General features: G+C 29.4%; 1 protein-coding gene across 4 annotated transcripts in view; it reads left to right on the forward strand.

Annotated features, from left to right (window-relative positions):
• LOC111632495 (protein SET-like) overlaps window positions 1-24363 on the forward strand; it is a 93647-nt gene that overhangs the window by 49353 nt on the left and 19931 nt on the right. The window contains exons 5-7 of one of the 4 annotated variants that reach the window (XM_023376917.1): window positions 254-327; window positions 9096-9164; window positions 9346-11114. In XM_023376917.1, the coding sequence (XP_023232685.1) occupies window positions 254-327; window positions 9096-9164; window positions 9346-9404 (202 nt within the window). In that variant the 3' untranslated portion in view covers window positions 9405-11114. Of the gene's footprint in view, window positions 1-253; window positions 328-6788; window positions 7215-9095; window positions 9165-9345; window positions 11115-24363 lie in introns of those variants that run through there. The other 3 variants (XM_023376918.1, XM_023376920.1, XM_023376921.1) reach the window with 3 other exon arrangements.

A 24363-nucleotide genomic window follows, 5' to 3' on the forward strand; every position in this document is an offset into this window, starting at 1 on the left:
AACAGGATAAACTACTTTTATATAATAGTTTTTAATTTTAATAATTAGCAATTATAAAATGATGAAATTGTTAATTANTGAGGTATAGGGTTAGGTTCTATATAAGTGAAAAATACGAAAATAATTCTGAATATTAATACAATATAATACAAAATACATATAAATTTTTAATTTTAGATTATTATTAATTTGAAGATGAAACTAAATAATTCTGAATATTAATTTTATGAATTCTGTTTCTGTTCTGTTTTAGTGAAGAGGAAGAAGTTGATGATTCTGTAGTAGTAGTTGAAGAAGAAGGAGAAGGTGATGAAGAAGATCCAGAAGGTAACTAGAAGTCCTTATTTTAAAATAAAGAGTACTTTTAATGTTCATAATCTGATACTTGACTAATATTTATATTGCACAAAATATGTCAATAATGCATAATGGTATTGTTAATGATTAATGTGCATTTTACTTTGTTTTTAATCTTGAATAGAATTTTATTGATGTGTAAAATTTAAATGGAAATATGTGAAGTTTACAAAGTTCCTCTCAATTACCTTGTAGTCCTCAATAACATGAGGTTTTTGACTATATATATAAAAGTGAAAATTTTCTGTACTTGAGTATTATTATTCTTGTTTGTTAGTAATAGTTTCTTGTATGGATTTCTAAACAATTACAAATAGGTACATGTCTGTAGTTTATCGTGCTAGTTGTGCTAATTCAATTATTATAATTGTTCCTTCTCTATAAATTGTAATTTCTAGTTAATTTTGCTTGATACTAGTATATTTTTAAATAACTTATCTCGGTGCTATTATTTATGACTTTATAAAGTCAGCCTTCAAAAAAAAGTATTGTAGAACTAAAAGTGTGAATTCCTATAAAGAGAAAGTTAATTGGATAGAGCAGGTCCCAATTAATGAGAAAGAAAAATGATTGAGGGAGAGATGATAAACACTTGGAACTAAAATGGAAGGGTATAAGTTATTTGAGGACTGGAAAGATTTTCTATGTTAAGCCGAAAAAGAATGTAAAAAGTGATTAGCTGCATCCCCAAAGTATTTCTAAGATTATAAAGGAAGAGCAGGAGAGAGTTTAAGCAATAAAAATGTTTGGATCTAACTGTTTAAGAAAGGTTAAGTAGTTTTGAAGTTGAAGTTAGAGTAAGAATTTGAAAATTTTCCATCAGCAGCATATAATTGGCTGTTGATTAAATATGAAAAAAAAGAAGAAAAAAATAGAAATAGGAATTAGATAGAACACTTCACCAAAGTTGGATGTTTCATCTGCTTTTGAATTTAAAGCATTCTTGAATGTGTTTAAACTTTTTCTACAATTTTTGTTTATGGCCTTATCTCCTAATAGTCTGAAAATGTTTGGGAGATTGACTGTAGTTTCTGTTACGACCATATATAGTTAGTTTCCAAAAACTGTTTATCAACAATGCCTTTATGTGCAAATTTATAAATATTACAATCTAATAAAGTACATTTTTTTAAAACATTAAATTTTAGCTTTGTGAAGTAAAAAGTAGATTTGTGTTTCTTACAACTGCTGTTTTTGTGTGGATAATGTAAAATAACTACTAGAACTGAATTAAAAACTACACTAGAATTTTTTTGGTATTTCATACCTACAAAAAGATATTAAAAACATGATGATAGTTTATTGGTATGCAGTTTAGATAGTACCATCTTGCATTCAGAAATTTTTAGTGTAAATAAAATTTTATTTCTGTTAGGGCTATTGCCCAAGTTACCATATACTCCAGCGTTTCTCAAAGTGGGCAATAGTGCCACCTTGTGGGCGATGAGTAAATCTAGGGGGCTGCTGGAGGCAGGGTATTGAATGGTGACCAAAGGCAAAATTGGGGTCACTGAAAGCCGTTCCCTTTTCTCTGTTAAACTGATAAGAGGAAACATTGAGTTTAATGGTTTCCAGATTTTGAGAACAATGTACAGTAAGAGCACAAAGTGTGAAGTTCATAGAAAAGTTTTCCTAAGAATATTTCCAATCCTTTCTCACACAACAGAAAATGGGTTAGGTGGCATTGGATATAACTTTATGGAATAAAGGGGGCAGTGGATCGAAAAAGTTTGGGAATCACTGATATAAACTGTAGAATAACATTACCTGTGGAATAAACTTAATCTAAAGAATAAGCTATGCTTGTTGCACAAGTTTCTTTGACTTGTCATGTAGCTATTTGCTATTTAGCTGAAACATTCTCACTGTAGTTATATTACTGAGAATAACAGTAAAGAAGACAGAGCAAAAAATGAATAAGCAAAAGTGTGGGACTGGGATAAAAAAACAAACAGTTAAATATTACATGTATTTTATTTAAAGTGCATTCCTGCTGCTTTATGTACTGAGGAAACAAGTATCACCAACTTTATTGTTACTTTATATGACACAACTGTCATATTGTTGTGTAAGATAAATATAGGAGAATTGGCAGCACAATTCAGAAAATTTGTCTTTGATCTCCTCTGGTAGTTCCTTTATTTTTTCTGAAGGTCCGCCAAAAGTGATTTGACAGGGTCAGTGCTAGTAAACCAGTTATATATTGTAATGTTGGTATTGGAACCAGCAACACACTTTGCCAGTTCTTTCACAAAATAATGGGCTGTTGAATCCCCTTCAGGCACATTTCCATTTCTCTAACTGGAACTAATTTAGTTTCCTTTCTCCACTCTTGTCTGGTTTCCTTTGAATCAAAAGGGAGAGTGTTCATTATAAAATTGAATCTTGTCTGTGAAACCAAATTTGCATGTTTTTGCCCACAGAATGATAAATTGAAAAGTATTGTAGCTTTAAGTTTTGATTTTTTTAGAGCAGCTGACAAATCTGAGAGACCTATAAAAGCTATTAGTTCTTGTTTACATACTTCTTTCAGAGTAGAGTTTCTGGGTTTATATCTATTCTTTGTTTGTCTACTTTATTTCTATGCTTAGTACCTTTAGGATCATGTCTGAAATAAACAAATTGAGGAAGTGTACTTGGGTCAGTCAAATTCAGAGCTATTGCAGTAGGACCCTGACAAATGAATTATATTTTTAGCAGGTGTTTTTCTGAAACTGTTCTCCTTCCATGTGTTTCCAGCTTTGCTTTTCAAACTTGCAGATTGAGGTTGAATAATAAGATTTTCAATTGTAATTCTTTACTTACAGTCGACCCCTGTATAAGATCATTGATTATTCTGTTTTATATGAATTCCGTGTTGTACAAGTCACTTAAATTTTACAAATACGTGAGCCATTCACAGCCCGGTACACGTATTTGTAAAATCTAAGTGACTCGTACAACATGGAATTCATATAAAACGGAATAATCAATGATCTTATACGGGGGTCGACTGTATATTATTCCTTCTTTGTATATGATGTCAGGATGCCACATTCTATATCTTATGTAAGACTCAATTTTTTCTTCTTTGTTTTTGTTCCATAAATATGAGACAATCATTTACACAGTCATCACTGTCAAAATCTTCCTGTGCCTTTACCTTGTTTTCATTTTCATTTCCTTCATCACCACACTCATCAAATATTGATTCAATATGGTCCTGATTTCTCTTCAAATAAAGTAGACCCATGCTCTTTCTCCAAAAAAAAGTTTTTCTTATATTCTAACACATGGGAGAAGAGCACAACATGGTATTTTCGTGTGCTTTCATGGACACTTCATTACTAATGTCATGCTGTAAGTATAAAAACACACTAGTTATTAACTTGTATGTTTACATGCACTAGAGTTCAGAACAAACAGATTCTTTGTTCTCTGGAAATGTACAATGAAACAATCTTGGCAGGGTCTTGTCTACAACTGATTAACCAGAGCACTAATGAGAGCTAATTCTTAAAAATACTGTGCAATAGGGAATGCACGAACATGTCAGTTTGATGTGTTATTAGCATTTAAGGGTTAAGTGATGCATGTATTGGAAAATAAAAATATGGTTAGAAAAATAATTCTCATTTAAATGTTCTTATAAATAGAAATATCTGAAATAACAAAATGTATTTAATATAATGAAGTGAAAGTGGGATTATCTCAAAATGATATTTCCAAGAATTTTTAATTATTTAATACATTTTAATATATATTTATTTTTCATCTAATTTTAATGTATGTAATCAAATATATTAATTTTCTTGGACCTAATTATTATTGAACTCAATTCATAACTATAATTGCTAATTACCTAACTATTAAATTTAGATCAATAATTATTAATTGACTTAATTTCTCTAACTGCAATTATGTTCATGTAGAATGTGCCTATTTAAATATAATAATAAGAGTAATGATGACTTGTAGTGTATGCTAAGCTTTAAGTTGAAATAATAATTACAGAAGCCTAACCTGTTCACTCTATTTTATCTCTTGCTCTCATTGTTTTGATGATGCTTGTCAAGTTTTTTTTTATTAGTTTTAAAATTAGTTGCGATAATTGAGATGTGTTGCTTTGTTTCTATCAATTTATGTGAAAAACACTGTTTACTTTTGACACTTGATGGCAGTACCATCACTGTAAAAACTTCATTAGTGGAGTCAAAGTTCTACTGTAATCCAAATGCAAATAGGTCACATTATTAAAAATAATTAGGGTGCATTTTACACTAGTGGAGTCTCAGCCTTAGACTAAACATTGCTCAAAAAATATTATTATAAGAAATTGTAAAATTAGTAATTTTCATATCATCTATGAACAACTATGGCTTAACTGTTTCTGAAGTCAAATAGAATTGTGTTGCTTATCTTTCACAGAAGAGAGATGAAAAAAGCAAACACAAAATAAGAGTCCTAGTTTTTGAAGAAATTGAAACTTTGTAATCCAAAACAAATGCAACTTCAGAGTGAAATTAATTATCCATGCAGGCAACACTGATGACAGAATAGAAAAAAACCAGGAAAGTAAAATTCATGGCAGTCAAGTAGCTTTTGCCAGACAATAAAAAAAAATTACAATATATTGAATCTAAAATAAAGAATACTTTGGAGGTATTGAAGAACAATGCTGTTAATTCAAAAAATCCAGGACGGAACATTTTAAGATATTAAAACTAGCAGGAACTTATTGAAATTGATAGTGAGCTCATTTAAAATTTGGTGTTCTGTGCAAAAATCAATACATTTGCAGGTGATTCGTGTCTACCTGTTCTCTGGTATGATGAAGCCATTAGTCCTCTCTCTCAATGGTTTCTTTCAATGGGGTCTCAGTGTGACAATTTAGCATTTGTAAGGTCTGTCAACTTCAATTGGCAGGAGTTTGGATTAACAGTGAAGGTAGTGTTGACCCATCTCATTGGCTGTTATAAAACTTTTTACCCACCAACAGTCATATGTTGAGGTTAGTTCTTTTAGTTGGTAATTTGTTGAGAAAGCCATCAATCAGCATTAAGTAATGAACTGGGTTGTTGTAATCACATTTTGGTCTCATGAAGTAATAATAAAATAAAAACAGAGATTGGCACTAAAGTTGGTAGATGACACTGTGGTCAATATTGACAAAACTAATTTTTCATAAAAAAATAATTCAAAAGTCCTTTTATCAATGCACAGTTAGCAAACAAAGCAGGAATTCACAATAGTAGTGAGCAATTTTGGTGGTTCAGATGGTTAAGAAAAACTGAATTGTGAAATGGTGTGTGACTGCCTGAAGTGTTTCTCATTTGCCTTCCCATACACTTAACACTGTATATATACTTAATGTTAGAAGATTTAATAGTATAAAAAATTCAAAATTTTAATTTTACTTATTATTGCTTTTAATTTTGTAAAAATATAAAATAAAAATCTCTATTTAATGGACAAAACTTCATTCCCTATATTTAACACTGTTAATTTTAAAATACTTTTTATACATAATTAAATTAACAGGGTTGTTTTCATCCAAGAGTCACTGCTCATAAAGTGTATTTTACAAAAATGTTTGTTTATTTCAGTTTATATAAAATATACTTGTTTATTGTCTTAGAACTATAGTGAGTACATAAGCAATAATGCATATAGAAAACTTTTCTGTGAAATTAAAGTTCTCATACAATATTAATTAAACAAATGTATGTATATTGTAATGAGTAAAAGCAGATTAACTGATTTGTCAATTTTTTAAATGCATTTGGAAACCTACTCTATTATATAACAGACTTTTGACTTTAATAGAACCCCTCACTCTAAGTAATGCATTAATTCAATCAAGTTTTTACTATATTTAAATCCATATCAAAATGTTGTCTCAAGAATTGTTACAGTTTTGGGTTTATAAGTATTTACTTTTTAAATTTGTTCCCTCCTCATATATTCAATGTGGATTTTTTTTCCCATTATTTCTGATTTTGAATTTTTTTTCTTTTTTCTCTGCCTTGTTAACTTCACATTTACTCAAATTAAGTATTACGAAAAAGCAAGATTATGATAATTTTACTTATTAATTTATATAAAGGGCTTCTAATGATGTAACATTGCTTAAAGTAATAAAACCAATTAATTTCTTAAGGTTCACATGGTTCAAATTAAATTTATAAGTGCTAGTTTATTTAATAATTCAAATTTTGTGATATTTATTTCTCCTTTTTATTATAATATATTTATTAGTTTTTAATAATGAAATAAGTTATGTTTGAACTTTTAAGTAAATAAAAGCATTAATATTAAATTATTTAATTTTTTTATTATATGTAAATTTATAAATTATTAAAATTATTTTAATCAATTTTTATGTGAAATTTATATAGCCAATGTCTAAAATTTAAGATAATGAAAAATAATGCTAATTTTTACATTTTTAGATGTAATATTACCTTAATTTCTCCATACTGAATGGAAACGACCTTGTGTTTTTAAGAATGGTTATCATTGTGATGTTTAAGTCATATGTACTGCATATCAAATTGTGTGTTTTCTATAAAAGTTAATGTAATCTCATAGAAATATGTAACAGAAAATGTCTTAAGTGTGTTTTCACAGATGTAATGATGACAACTTTCTGATGAAATAAGTGAAAAACAAGGTAATTTAAAATGTCATTGATACAGTGTAGACACATCATGGAAAATTATAGTGCATCAATAATTATTAACAGATATATTTTAGAAAATGCTTTACAAAATGTGTGTTATGTTCTTTCATATTCAGCTATTATAATGAATTATTTAGATTTAATGGATTAAATGAGTAAAATGGCATATATAATTACAATAAATCATGATACAATTTGAATATATTTTTCATCTGTATGCTTAATGTTAAAAATATTGACTAAATGTTAATATTATATAGATAAGTACTCTTCATCTGAATGTATTCTATAAAGTTTTATTCTATGTATGTAATTATATGTACAGGGAGTAGCAAGATAATTTAACAAAGATTTTTTTTTGTCATCATTCAGTAATTATTCCTTATCTTCTACTTAATACATGCAGACTATTTTATTAAAAATTGCATCATTATGAAATCTTTGGTTGGAAAGTCATATTCAAACAACTAAGCCCATAATTCATATTTATTACTTCAAAAGTATTTGCAAAAAACTTTTCAGAATCATCCCAAATAAAATATATGATGCCAGCATATGAGATGAGACAAAATGATGAGTGGTTAGATACATTTTATTAACAAAAATTATTGAACACAAAAATGTGAAACTTGTATTATTTGAAACTGCAGCTGAAATTTTATTTGTGAAGTTTTAATGTTTGTACTATAGATATATCATGTTGCACATGCCAAAAATAAAAGTATAATTCTTTACCACACAGAAACCAACATCTAGCAGTAAATTCTTACTACAGTACTATGACTTCAGATCAACTAAGTTTTGTGGCAAAGGTGGTATGTAAACTTTGTAATTTATGTAACTCAGAGAAAAATCAAGGTGCTTAAGATCATGCAAGCAGAATTTAAGACTTATTTGGCCTTTTCATCTGACAAGAAGTAGATGCTCAGAAGAGACATGAGAGTTCTATTTTTCCAAAATACATTGGATCTTATGTTTAGAAGCCATTGCAATAGCCACGTGTCAAGTCACGATACATAATTTTGTTATTTTTCAATGAACATGAAAGATCTATAAATGTTAATTTTGTTAAGGCACAAGGTATTTTGTTCCTCTGTTTTCCCTTGGATGTTGTTTCAAATACTATGTATTGCTATTGCTAATCAGTTTTTTGTAAAAATATTTAGAAATTGCTTAAGTCATTTTGACTCGTCTTTTGTATTATCATTGTTGTTGCAAAACAAACAATAATTGTTAACAAAATTAATTTATTTTTCTGTGAGATTTAAATATTAATATATATATTAATATTTAAATTTCACAGAAAAATAAATTAATTTTGTTAACAATTATTGTTTGTTTTGCAACAACAATGATAATACAAAAGACGAGTCAAAATGACTTAAGCAATTTCTAAATATTTTTACAAAAAACTGATTAGCAATAGCAATACATAGTATTTGAAACAACATCCAAGGGAAAACAGAGGAACAAAATACCTTGTGCCTTAACAAAATTAACNTTTTTTTTTTTTTTTCAATTTTTATAAGAACATTACATTCTAGTTTTATGAGTAAAAGTTACTTTTAATTAAATCTTTTTTTAATTCATGTTAAAGTATTTTTAAATTTTCTGAATCATATTGAACAGAATATACTTCAAAAAGAAAAGTTTGAAGCAGTGGCATAAATTTTGGTGTAGCATTACATTTTTTTCCCTACAGAAGTTTGTTTAAAAAGTCAATTTTAAATTTAAAAACAGCTTGAATTTTGTGTAATAATTTTAAGTAATAGTTTCTTTTTATGTTAATTTTATATATATATCAATAGTAGTCTGTCAGTTGAAATTTATTATTATTTACTTCTGTAGCAAATATAAAAGAATTTCAATAAGAATATGAAAATATGAATTAGTATTAAGTTTAAATTCAATTCTTTTTTTTTTATCTCATTTTCCTGAAAACAAAAAGTCTTACTTCAGAAAACTAATATGAAATGATTTTTTTAAATAATTATTTTTGCATTTTTTTAAAATCCTTGCTTTAATTGTTTTATTATATATATATAATTACATAAATAACAATCTATTCATTCTTCAGAAGAAGAAGAAGAAGTCTATGAGGAAGGTGAAGAAGAAGGAGAAGGTGAAGAGGATTTAGATGAAGCAGGTGAATAAGTGTTATGTAGTCTCAACAAATAAATGGCAGTTTTGCTCAATTATTTGAGTGGCATCTACAATGCTTCATGTGTGTTAAAATTAGCATCGTTATTACAGACTATACAAAGGGGAAAATTCACAATATTTCTTTCAAATTATCATTCTTACATAATAAATCATTGCATTTCCAGGTGGAGAACTGGAGGGTGAGGGAGCAGAAGCTGAAGGTGAGGGAGAAGGGGATGAATGAATTTATCATCAAATGCTGTAGTTGCACCAGACACCACAAACATCTTACCACTCAAAACAAAAATCGAGTCGGTTTCATCAGTATCTACAGATGTTTCATCTGTTGACTGCCATTGGAAATATCATCCCCAGCTGTGTTGTGAGCAGGGGGCCAGACAAAACCCTTTGTGTAGGCAAATGTTTAAATATCTTGTGCACATTAAAGCAGCAGCACTGTACATATAACTTGGTTGAAAGAAACAAGACTGGGGATTAATTGTCCATAGGAAAATAGGTATTTTGAGTTTAACAGATATTTCAACAGTTATCATATAATACATCATCATAATGGCTCATAAATATACCAAAGTATTTTATGTTTGTTCTTTTATTTCTTGAAGGATGGAAATTTATTTTTATATTGGGCAAGTTATGCTCCTTCATATTGTATTTAGAAAAATCATTGTTTCATAAATGTGAAGTATAATAGAATGTGTTTACTTCATACTATCTTTGTGTAAAAACTATAAGCATAATTCTTAGCTACTATTTTGTTTTATTTTCAATAATTACATGTAAAATTTCATAATTGAGATTTTGATAATCTTAGATGAATTTTTTGAATGTGTGTTTTTTGTATGTATATGCAAGTTCATGTATGTATGATGATAAATGTTGTGATGTGCTCCTTTTAACTGAAGTTGATTGAAGATATAGTGAAGAGAGTTGTATGGCATTTTTGATCAACATTTTTAACTGTTCATAAGTCATGAATGAATGTTTCTGATACAGATTTAAGTATGTTAGGAAATAATTAGAAGGCTCATATGTGAAAATCATAATACTGGAATTATGTATTATATAAACTATAATAGAATTCACAAATATTTAATGAATTTTGTTAAGTGCACTTCTTATACTAATCTCTGGCTTTGGGGCACTTTGAATGCCAAGGAACTTATACAGTGCTGCTGCTTTATTCATATTATCTTTCTCTACTGGCTCCACATCTTTTTGTTGTAAATCTACAAGTATGAAATCTCATCATTTGTTCAACAAATTTAAATAGTCCATTACCAGAAATTGAAACTGGTGTTTTGAAATCCAGGCATATAGTGGTAGAATAAACATTTTATCTCTGTCTTTGTCAGGAAGTGTTCTTTTTTTGTGCAAGTAGTAGTATAAAACTCAACATTCATTCATCTTTATAGTGCATCCAGTCATCATAATCCATTTGGTACATGTCCTTGGATGATAACTTGGTTGAAATTTTGTGAATGTGTGCCCCATTTGATTAATTTGGCAAATAACACAAACAGTTTACTGTAATACAGTGGATGTTTATGTAGCAGCACAATAGCTTTTGTGATTTGGTTCTTTTGTGCATACTCCATTCAGCAAGTTATTCTCCTATTTGCATAAAAAAACAGGAAAAGAGACTGAAATATAAAATTATGTGTAGCTCATTGTCTTAATTGAATCATTCATGATTACTTTTGTTGGGTCCATTACAGATTTATTCATTTCAGAATCAGTAATTGGGGCAAGATATGGTCTTAACTTTTTTGTGCATTTCCAGTAGCTATTACTTACCTATCTATCTATCTTAGGGTTGCTTCACCAAACAGTTTTGTGTGTGCTTTCCTGCATTGTGTTGTAATGGGAGAAGAAATTTGCCTATGTACACGAACAGATGTAATACCGATTCCTAATAAACCTTTGTAAAACTTGATTTTTCTGATTATGTCATTCTTTATATAGAAATGATAAATCTATTTTTACTTGAATTCTGCTATACTAACCTACTTCATCTTTTGCTCTTTTATAATGTAATAGAAATAATAAAACACTAAATTTAACTGTTAAATACAAAATAAATATTTTCTAATTTAACATGCTATTGACTTGTTTTCAAACTTTCAACTTTTTATAAAATATGCTTTCTTTACTTGTTGAAAAGTAATTACTGCATTGAATGAAATATTAAATTTTTTGTATATATGAATTTATGGAATATATTAATTCAGTTTATTTTATATTCTCCTTGGGGTGTTATATTATAAAAAATGAAAGAATGCAATAAAAGATTGGTTAATATGAAACCCACTTAATTCCATTTTAACAATTCTAAACAATTAAACACAAAAAAATATGAGTAAATATTTTAGGTGTATAAAAATGTAAATACAACATTGGTTTTTTCTTAATATTACTAACATTACATTAGCAAGTTTATGAATTGAATATAATCATGAATTAAGTAACAAAATTTTGAGATATGCTTACTGAACTTTAGATGCAAAATATGAGGATGAGTTTACAAGATAAAATGAATATCCATCTGCAATTCAAAGGGATGAGTACATCTTATTGAGTTTAGTTTAAATTATATTATTAATTGATTAGCTATAAGACATTATATAAATTGTTACTATATTAGTGTTGCTTTGTAATTTTAACTAATAATTTATAATTGCTTACTGTAAACAATTTTCACAGGACAAAACATAATGTGAAATTTCATACTTGTGTTCACAAAAATTTTTCTTAGGTTGATTATAGAAACTAGAATTTTTAAAAATATTTAACAAGTATAGAAATTATATTGTATCACATAACTAGAAATGCTAGTGATGACAATTATTTTCTAATCATATGAAGAAAGTCGTACTTATGCATTAGTTAACATACTTATAATTTAAACAAATTTTATGAAATGAGCAGCAATTGTATTTCTTGATGAAATACATGCAAAAGCTAGGACTTCTATTGAACATTAAAATTTGAGTATTTTTTTGATTACCAGAAATAAATGTTTTCAGCTTTGTTCAGGCCATTTTCAAGTTACATAAAATTTGAATATAATACATTAATTAAAATCATTCTGTATTCTCATCTATATTTAACTAAAAATATTCATATTTTAGAATATAAGCTGTAGGTAGCCAAGCTGAAACTGAAAGCATTTCATAATATTTTGATTATGAAAAATAGAGTTTTATTTCATTTTAGTTTATTATTAAAGTTTTACATATATAAAACTAATTTATCCATAGAGAATACATATAGTATTCTAAAAACTATTATACACTCCTTGGCAAAAGTTAAATACAATTTCTGAGTTTTGCAATTAATCTGGAATTGCCAGATTAATTGCAAAACTCAGCATATATTGTGTGATAGATATGCAAGTTATTAGAGCTGTAGTTAAGTACCTGCTGTTTGAAGAACTTTGAACACTAAGCAGGCCTATCTGATGCATTCAGACCATGGCCCTCACATCCTACAGCGGGGCCCCAGATCAGGATCTTTGTGAGCCCTCCCACTTGAACCTGAGATCTTGGTGTGAGGCAAGAGACCTAACTGCTTGGCCCCAGTGGCCACTTTGGGATATGATAAGGAGCTAGATGGCAAAAAATATTATTTTCCTTCACAAATTAAGCATGCATTAACAAAAACATTTAGATTTATTAGAGACAACAGAGGAATTACATCAACAAATTTAAAATGACGAACATGACATTAAAAACAAAACCAAAATAGGAAGCAATACAAGAACTGAAGGAATAGCAGAAATTGAAAAACAAAGCACATCAACAAGACAAAACCTGAGAAACTATAGATTAAATTATTTCGCAGTAAATTTTCTGGCTATTGTCCAAGCAAATTTACATAATTGTAAATGAAAAAATTCTGATAAAAGTTTTTTCAGCTTTCCTCTTTACTCAGAAAGGTAACTTTTATACTTTTTATGATTGTTATATTAAGTTAATAATAATAGCTTAGAATAATAAATAATGTCAAGAATTAAATATTCCAAATAAATTGAACTCATCATTCCACAAGAAAATCCAAGCAAAGCAAAAAATACAATCTGACCAGCTTCATACCAGTCTCCTCTGACTAAGGTCAGGTCAGTCATTATCATGTGGGGCCATGATTCAGACATTATGCCCAACCTATCAAGTTTGAGAAAAGTTACATAGTCATGCTGAAGAAAACAGGATGGCTGTTTTGTGAAATTGTCTGCTATCGGGATTTCTGTCACAGGTGTTGAAGACAGTGCATACACAAGAAAAACATACACAGCAGATAGGTTGAGAATGTCCAAGATAGAGACTAATTGATTGTCTGATTGTGACACAATAACAAACATCTGCAACAGTGTTTTTGTTTACTGCCAAAAGAATGTTAGAGGACGATTTGCTACAAAACACTGTCTCCTCCCATACCATTGGTTCTTACTAGCAAAGGCAAATTTGCATCCACAGTGACTGATAAATGTCTTTTGTGAGTGCCTCAACGTGGCTTTGTTTGCTGTGACAGAGAAGCATGAACTGCTACAGACTGGCAACATATCATCTTTACTGAAACAAATCTCAGTTTTGTTTTGGGAACAAACAACTATTATGTTAGTGTGGAGGAGCACTGGTGAACAATTTTATTAATTCTTTGCTGTTGAGTGACACTGTCCCCATTGCCTCAGTGCTGGTCTAAGGAACCATCTTATATGAAAGTCTGTCATCCCTAGTAATGGACAAGGGACACTTAACAGCACAATGATACTTTCAAGAAATTCTGTGCCCTTCTGTATTGCCTTCAAGATAGCTGCACACCTCACAGATTTCCCAGGAATGTCCTACATTACATTGTCACATTTTTAAGATTTGTCAATATCAGGCATTTATGGAATCAGATAGGACATCATCCTTCAGCCATATAAGAATGTGAGGAATCTAGAGTGACAATTGTAACATTTTTGGGCAAATCTATTGCAAGATAGCATAAGGTGCTTGTTTACCTTCATACTTGCCTGAATACCAGCAGTAATATGGTCAAGTGGAGATTCTAGAAACTGGAAGTGTTTGTATGTAAATTTTTGATTATTTGAAAAGGTTTTGTCAATACAGTAAGTCGTCACTTAACTTAATGTTATCAGTAGTGATGATGATAAGTTCTTGGAAACTGTGACATTAAGTGAGATGATGTATAATGAAACCAATTTTACCATAGGCTACCTATGCACCTGGAAAGTCAGGGATTTTCATTAGTGTTTGGAAAAAGTCATGGAATTTGTCTCCTTAGCTGCCTTATTGATTTTGTTTGCTGAATATGGCTGACCAAGTGTAGCCATCTGCAGGCGGCAAGAACTAATGCTGCAATCTTTAATAAGAAAATATACAGGAGTTCGTTTTGAAATGGCTTTTTTCACCATTCTGAAGCCATATAATTTTACAGTTGTGGATTAATAACAGGATAAACTACTTTTATATAATAGTTTTTAATTTTAATAATTAGCAATTATAAAATGATGAAATTGTTAATTAGAATAAAAAATAATTAACTAAAAATTTGTTTGCAAACTTTTAAAAATTGAAATTGTAATTTATCAGAATTGTCACTTCAAAATAGCTAAATAGGTCAGTAAAAATCTGTAATTTAATTGTTTTTCACATTTAAAACATTACTACACAACATAAAAAATGATAGTTACCTGACATTTACAGTAAAATGCTGGCACTGACTTGTGGTTGGCATGAGCTTTTTACATTTTTGTTATGATTTTCCTTGAAAGTACTGTACTGCAAGCATATTTTTCCCTCTCTCTCCCATTAATTTCTGCAACTTTGATACATAGTTTAATAATTGGTTTAACAGAAATGACATTGGGTAACAGATATCACTGATTTTGGCAAATTTAAGACTTAAAAACGGGCAACATTGATCATACCTGTAATAGATATACTGTAGTTATAGTTTTGAAAATCAATTAGATAATCTGATAGTTTAACCCAGTGTTTCTCAACGGGGGCGATATCGTCCCCATGTGGGCAATTTGTAACAATTTATATTTTGGGGGCGAAAAACAATTTTCTGGGCAATATAGTAAAACATTATATTAATAATAATTAGATACAGTAATACCTTGACTTATGCGAACCCGCAGTTACGCGATTTTCAAATCTCGCCGATTCGTCTTTTGTTTGAGCGCCATGCAACTCTTGAATACTCACTTCCCCCACACTGTTGTTTAGCTTACATGTTCGGACGTGTCGCATGGAACCATCACATAGCTAAAATTTATTTTGTGTTATTTATTTCTGTATTTGTTATATCTACAGAGACTTGAGAGACTCTATGCGGTGATTTCTTGTAACCGTGAACGAATCAAAAGACGAGATAAGATTAACGAGAACATTTATTAGCTTACATACATCCGACTTGGATTTTAGACGAATTGTGAAAGTATACCCCGACTTACGTGGTTATCGCTCTGTCCCACCTATCGCGTAAGTTCGGGGTATTACTGTATTTTATTCATTATATTGTACAATAATTAAACAAATAACATTATACTAGTCACTAGTCTATTTGATGCAGTACAAATTTGGCGTTAGCCTTGACCCTCGGCATCGGAATTTTGTAGTGAAGAGGGTGATACTACATAACGATTTTATTGAAGGGGCGGTGATTTGTTAGAGGTTGAGAAACATTGGTTTAACCAATGCTAACGTGATTATAATTAAAATTTAAAAAGCTGGTAAATTTTAAAAATTTAATTAAATTACTAAAAAATTAAAATAAATTTGATTATCTTTTGTGCAAAACAACAAAAAATTATTTTTATAGTTATATTGCAGAAGAAAGAGATTTGTAGTTATGGTTCTGTCCGTTGAACTTCTGTATTTTATTAATGTAAAATTGTAATTTTGTTTGATGCTTATTTCTGTATTTATTTTATTTAAATTCTATAAGTTTTAAATATCCTAATTTTTGTAATACTATGATGTCATTGGAATATAAGTGTGAGGTTCTGGAATTGTCCCGGAACTCACTAAAATAGAAAAACTATTTTTCTAAAGGGAAAGAGTCATCATATCTCACATAAGTGAAACTCAAAGTTTCAAATCTTATGTTCTAATTGACATTTGAAATTATGTTAAGCCTGAAGAAGGCTATTTAAGATGGCTGAAAACATTAGTTCGTTTAATTAAAATTTGCTATAAAAGTGAGAACGATGGTTTTTGATATGATTGCAATAATTATAAGAATTGTAATTAAGGGTTAAAATAAATAAATTTTGTCTGCATTCTTAAGAAAATTTTATGCAGAGATGAAATTTAATGCAAAATTAAATAATTAATTATTAAAACGCTGCCCTTTACACTGAAACTGAAATCAAAGTGGCAGCAACAGAACATTTTTTTTCTTTTAATGAGTTGTCAATTCAGTTAATTTTTTTGCTAGATTTAGTGGATTTATGAACAATATAGCTAAACAATTTTAATGGAAACAAACGTGTGTATTAGTATCACATGCAAATAGCTTTAGTCGTGTTGAAATAAAAAGATTGAAGTCAGAACAAACTTCACTGATAAGGTTTTTTACCCCAACATATTCAAACTCTTCTGGTAGTCAACAAAATGTGTGTGAAACAGCTTCTGTTGAAGATAGATCTAAGATCACTAATGAACAGTCTCTCACCAAATCAACATTTCTTAGCAGCACATTGACACCTTTTGTGATTTAAAAAAAAATGATGTAATAAAAGCAGCGATAACTTAGACATTGGCAGTTGTAAAGAAAAAGATGTCACTCAATTCATGCTCTGATATTAAAAACATTTTCAAAAAAATGTTCCCTGGCTATAGCCAACATAGGTTTTGGAGCAAAAAATTTTTAAAAGAATTGTAAGTAAGCGACAAAGATATTCTGTGTTTTCTAAGAGATTGTTGAAATATGCTGGAAGTGATGACACACAAGATTATTGAGAAGAGACATGTCAAGTACAAATGTGTGAAGGCTTTGAGCAGCTTATTATTGACCCAAAAATTATTAAAATGTAATCAAATGTTGGAAAATTGTATTTCAATGTTTTACTGGAGGTTCTACATGATAGACAGGATTGATGAAAAATGAGCTGTCAAAGCAAAAGAACAGTGTGATATACTCTGCAATAGTGTCCATAAAACCTTATTCTACAATGTGTGAGGTCTTCATATCTGAGAGGGGTGATGATGGTCTGGACACATTTTATTGTGAAATTATGAAGGATGATAGGCAACTGCAAGTTCTATGGTCTATTATCAAAATTTCTCTTTCCTTCTCACATGGGAATGCAAGTATTGAGAGTAGTTTCTTGGTTAACAAATCACTGTCAAGTGAAAATCTTAAGGAAGAAAGTTTAGTTGCTCAACGCTTAGTTTATGATGGTATTCATTTAACAGTCAGAGGATCTAGACAGCGATATATTGTATCTCTGCAACAGAAAAAAGATATTCAGAAGCACAGCAGGCATTGGGGGCTGAAGAAAAAAGAAACACAACAACTTTGTTTTCTTGTGTTGTTTTAAATCCTTAAGAAAAGATCACAAAAGGAAGAAAGAAAGATTGAAATGAAAATAAATACACTTGAAGAGAAAAGGCTAAAACTACATTATAATAATTCTTGTGTTTTGTGAATTGTAATTTAATTTTTTATTTTCTAATTATCTGTATTTTGAAAAAGAGAATGAATAATAAGAAGTTTCTCTGTATTTTGATTGTCCACTTTATAAAAAAATAAAAAGATTTTACAATAAATTAGATGCATTTGTTAGAGAAGCTATAGTATAAACTTACATCTATCCCTCTATATACAATCTATTTTTATGTGATTTTGAAATAATGTGGTTGACAAAAGAAAACTAATTTTTTTATATGGTCAGTTTTTTTATGATGGAAAAAATGCTTTATTTGAAAATTTTTAAATTTAACTTTTTGTTATAATTATACTGCTGTTTAAAAAAAGTTACTCTTTTTGTTGAAAGATTGGTTTTATAATTACATGTTTCTAAGTCAAGAGTTTATTTTAAGCACAGTACAGTATTATTTGTATATCAAAGAATACTGTTTGTTGATTTTATGCCACCTTGTATTTACTAGATTTACATACAAGTAATATTGATAAATGATGATAAAATAAAAAGCTCATGTTTTGTTTGTAAATTGCTTATTTTTTCATTACGTAGAAGTTGTGTGGATTCTATCAAGCATTTTTCTGCAGGATGTATGTATTGTATTTTTTTAATGTAGCAGTCTTTAAAACATATCAACTGTGCAAAAAAGAGGGATAGATATCACAGTAAAAAAAAAGCTGTTTTATTATGTTGATATTCCACACCATAAGAAATATGAGGATCAGGGAATTTGGACAAAGTTGGTTAGGGAATTCAAAACAGAAATTTGAGTAGGAATCCTGAATATAGTGGCTAAGGTTTGTGCTTAATGATAGGCATACATTTTACCTGTATAGCTATCCATCTGAACTAGTGAGACAATAGCAAATTAGATGTCAGATAGTTATTAAAAATTAATAACATTGAATGAGAACTTTTTAAAGTGCAGAGCTTTTTAAGAAAAATGCATACCATATTTACAGGATTTTACTGCAATATAGATAAAAAGAAATGCATTAAAAAGAGTTGTGGGTTCAAGCCCCATCCCAGGCCAGTTCTTTTATTCCAGAAGGTTGTAAAATTTATTTATTTAATTTTAATTATTAATTTACTTAAGAGATGGTGCCTAACGCCTACCTCTAATGTCAAATTACTTTATTCTAAACATTTAATTATAGCCCGATATTTAGGCGATCGTTTGGTAATTTATTAAAAAGAGCATAAAACACTGAAGAAACCATAAATATTTAAAAATAGCCAAGTAAAGCTTTATGAAGGGTAATGTATATTTTGAAACAGGTGAATTAAAGTAAGTGAATAACTAGTTGATGAGTAACTGAAAAATGTAAATATCAATTTAGTATAAAATTATCATCATAATTGTAAATTTGTAATTTTGATGATATTCTATTTTTTTATTTATAAATATCATTTTACTTATCATGAATGAGAATGCTGAAATAAGTTTTAGAATTATCTGATAAATTGAGGTCTTGAATTTATAATTTTCATATCAGTCATATGCAATAAAGTTGTAACTCAAACTTGTCATTTTTGAGTTATATTCAAGGAATGACTGCACAAACTGTTACTTTTAACTGCAAGAATATCATATTAAAAGACCATTAAAATGCCAGTTGAGAGCTGTGTTTCAAAAATTCTTTTCCAGAGATGAATCAAAACTAAACTTCAAACACCATTCTTGAGTTATGATGATATTGCATTCAATGAGCAATATACTGATATAATTCAAGAGTTGAAAATTTTTTAGGAAAAAATTTAATAGATGTATCTATATTTTTTAATGCAAAGTCTACCTCATCTCAGATTGATGAGGTGCAGACTTTTATCATATGTTAAAAAAAATATGTGCATTGTAGAATGTATGAGATGCCAACTTCTACAGACTTACAAATGGCCTTTTAAAAACTATGGAATGATCTTTTATAATCTCCAATAAATGCAACAACAAATGTAGGTGTTTGTTAGTTCTTTGTCCATATAGAATTTCCAGTGTGCCAAATCTCAAATCAATCATTACATTCGTACCAATAATATGGAATGTACAGACTGAGTGCTTCCACTTGCAAGCATCTAAGGGTCTGTTTGAAAATTGTTTTTGCAACCTGATAGAAGAACTGGTGTTCAAAAATGGTTCATCCTTTTTTGACTTTACAACCTTGTATACTGGCAAAGTCAAATGAAAAGATTGGATACATTCTAGTATGTATCAGTTCACAACTGATGTATTGGTGAATGATTTAACAAGCTTTTACTGGAATGTCTGGCATCCTAACAAGATGACGAAAGCAAACAGTGCTATATTGGCATTTGCAGAATTATTTTGTCAAAATAACTTGGATTAATACAAATGAATTGTTAAAAATGGTGATAATGAAATATTTTTATTAGCTGTTACTGTTGATAGGATAGTCTAAAAGAACTTCTCTATATGAAAATGATGTTTCATACTCCATTTTCAAGTGTAGTCTTCTTACATACTAGTGACGTAGCCTATATGTTTCAATTAGACATATTTTAAAAAATTTTAAGCCATTGTCAAATAATCTTTTATTTAATTATGTATAGGATACATGCTAACTGTCTTATTCAATTTTTGTGATTAGTTTATGAAGTCAGTAAATATAACCATGGATGTGGCCATATCTCTTCATTTGAGTTCACCATTTCCACAATCCGATGAGTGGAATAAAATAAATTTATTTTAAAAATTACATAGGTCACTTACTAAGTCATGGCAGCAATTTTTGTGCAGGCAAATGCATTGTTATACAAACATTTCAAAATACACACATGAAAAGACAATGTACTCTACTAATAATGTCTGTTAGATGGGTTACTTGGGAAGTATTGTAGACAAGGGAGGAAAAGCAAAAAACATAACAGGAACTAGTCATTAATGTTGATGTACAGTTGCCTGGCCAATATCTGTTTGTGTTGCCAAGTCCTGCAGAGACCATATTTTGTTCACACAGCACTTTTTTCATAGCAGGCCAGATAATTGAAAGAATGATGAGCGTGGGCTGCATAACCATTTTGTTTAATATACTAAATACACAAAAAATAAAGAAAACCAATATACGATCGCTGCAGCAAGCTCCTAAACATTTTTCATAGAAACTTCAGATACACAAAAAAGTGCTCTGATATTCAAAGTCACATTCACTTTGAATATTGCAATTCATTCACTGATTTTCCTAAAAATTATATTACTGTCAGATGCAAAAATCAGATTGGACCAATTTTTGCATTTTTACTTACACTTAGTAAAATTTTTTCTACATAGTAAGATAGAAAATATCATAGATTGTAAATGAACTTACTATTTCCCCAAAATTTATTATGTGGAAATATCATAGATTTAGGGCCGTAGTTTGGTGACCTCTGCATGGATGATTACAGCATGAGCAACGTTGGTACGAACATTCCTAGCGTATCCAGTACGAGGCATGTTGGCATTTGCTACTCTTCCATGTTTGAAAGCTGCTACCAACCTTGCAACAGTTCTGAGAGCAAGCTCATTAATAGCTTTGTGTATTGCTTGCAAAACACTGCAATTTTTATGTATGAACACTGTTCCAGTTGACTCCATACTGACTGAATTGGTTCGAAAACAATTGACTTTGTGCTCCACTTCTGTTGATGTTCTGGAACATCCACGCCATCTGGCAGTGTCATAGTGTAACAATACATCTCAGCATCATAGCTGTACATTGGAAAATGTGGATTGCGGCATGTGATTCCGCAGAAAAAATGTTGCCATGAATAGTGATCCAAATATTAAAAAATGGTTTATCTATAAATATTCAAAATTTTAAGAAACACTTCATTGTAAAATTTTTTCTATTTATGTATATAATTACTTAGATAAATTTTATAAATTTAATTACATATACATAAAATACATAGCTTAAAATTGTAATGTGTTTTCATCATAAAAGGAAAAATGCAGAAGTGGCGGCTTAGGAAATCAATAAATTTTCAAAAAAAAATTAAGAAAGTCAAATGAGCAGAAGGGGAAGTTCCTAGTAAAATTATAATTTGAAAGCATTACAACTTATTTTAGAATAAAATTAAGATAGTTTGAATATCTTAAAATTTGAGTAATGGTATCACATCAGAAGTGGGGAACATCAGTGCCCCTATCCACCCCATCTCCAACTATAACACATGATGTGTACTCTACTGATGGCCTACCTTGGTTAATACCTCTACTATATTTCAATGTTAAAATAAATAATTTATTTTAAAATTTCTGAGCAAAGATACAGAAGGAAATAAAAATGAAAAGATTAGTGTAGCTGGAAGTAGATCTAAATTAGAAAACATCAGTGAAGATAAATCTTAGTGGTAACATATAAAATGATCAAATTGATGTCAAAACAAATTTTTATTATAAGTTATAAGTCTGATTTAAGCTAGGATAGATATTAAACTTAGTTTAAACTATTTCATAAATATTCAGATGATTAATTTAAGTTGTTACTCAATTATCCTTTGAAAATTCATGTAACTTAATATGTAATCTGACTGACATAATTGATTACCCTATGTATATATATAATCATGTTTGTAATATTTTTCTATAATTTATTAGTCATAAAAGTTAGATAACAAACAGAACAATTTTTTTAATCATTTACATAATACATATGATGGTAAAACAGCACAATATCTGTATAAGTGAATTTAGTCTAAAAAATTTTAGAAAAGTTGGCACTCTTAATCTCAATATAATCTAAATCATTACAGTATGTTGTTATTCAAGATGGTTCTTTTAATCATTTTATACTCGTGTGAAATTATAAATATTTTTCAAAAGTTTCTTCAGTGTAACAATAAGAAAAACATTGAAATTATTTTCATACTGATTACATATATGAATATGAATATTCAGAAAACCAATGATATAATAATGGAATTTTTTTTGTTATTTGTCTCTGTGTAGCACTAACATTACTGCCTGTTTTTCTATTCCTCTAATGCTTTGTTCATATAATTAGCATCATCTGATAAGGGAAACTGATATATACTAGAACTTTTAACAACGAATGTTATACTGTAGTCTTATAATTCTGTATTGCTTTGCAGCATGAAATTATTGTATATCGGAATAATAATTGAAATGTCCTCTACATATTTTACTGTTTTAAACTTCTCGAAAATTTCATTTTATACAAGGTCTGTTCAAAAAGTATCGGACCTTTTTTTCCGCGTAAACCAATGATCCGCAAGAGGCCTCCTTCGGTGGAGTTGTGGAGAGAACAGTCATGCACAGCCCTGAATTTTTTCCCGTCTGCAGGAAGCGTCAGTCGTTGGCAATCGGCCTATGAGTGAGGTCATGTAGTGCGCTCTCGTCAGATTTCACTAAGCTGGAAAATGACTGAACTGATGATGATAAGAAAATGACTGAATAGATAGAACTTTTTTCCATCTATTCATGACCACCTTTCTCACCACTGGGTTAGTCCGGACTATGAAACCACGCAATTCTTCACTGGGCATGGGAGATTCCGGGCCTACTTACAGAAGTTCGGCAAATCTACAACGGACATCTGTACCATCTGTAATTGCCGTGATGGGGTTGAGCACTATGTATACATGTGTCCAATGACCGAGGATGCTAGGCATGAGCTTGCCCTTGCTCTTAGCCACAGGGGAATTAACTGGCCATGTGAACTTCATGTCNTACAAATGTGTGAAGGCTTTGAGCAGCTTATTATTGACCCAAAAATTATTAAAATGTAATCAAATGTTGGAAAATTGTATTTCAATGTTTTACTGGAGGTTCTACATGATAGACAGGATTGATTTTACAGTTGTGGATTAATAACAGGATAAACTACTTTTATATAATAGTTTTTAATTTTAATAATTAGCAATTATAAAATGATGAAATTGTTAATTAGAATAAAAAATAATTAACTAAAAATTTGTTTGCAAACTTTTAAAAATTGAAATTGTAATTTATCAGAATTGTCACTTCAAAATAGCTAAATAGGTCAGTAAAAATCTGTAATTTAATTGTTTTTCACATTTAAAACATTACTACACAACATAAAAAATGATAGTTACCTGACATTTACAGTAAAATGCTGGCACTGACTTGTGGTTGGCATGAGCTTTTTACATTTTTGTTATGATTTTCCTTGAAAGTACTGTACTGCAAGCATATTTTTCCCTCTCTCTCCCATTAATTTCTGCAACTTTGATACATAGTTTAATAATTGGTTTAACAGAAATGACATTGGGTAACAGATATCACTGATTTTGGCAAATTTAAGACTTAAAAACGGGCAACATTGATCATACCTGTAATAGATATACTGTAGTTATAGTTTTGAAAATCAATTAGATAATCTGATAGTTTAACCCAGTGTTTCTCAACGGGGGCGATATCGTCCCCATGTGGGCAATTTGTAACAATTTATATTTTGGGGGCGAAAAACAATTTTCTGGGCAATATAGTAAAACATTATATTAATAATAATTAGATACAGTAATACCTTGACTTATGCGAACC

This window comes from Centruroides sculpturatus, unplaced genomic scaffold (genome assembly GCF_000671375.1).
Source record: "Centruroides sculpturatus isolate CEXI.00-Female unplaced genomic scaffold, Cexi_2.0 scaffold752, whole genome shotgun sequence".
Taxonomy (NCBI): Eukaryota; Metazoa; Arthropoda; class Arachnida; order Scorpiones; family Buthidae; genus Centruroides; species Centruroides sculpturatus.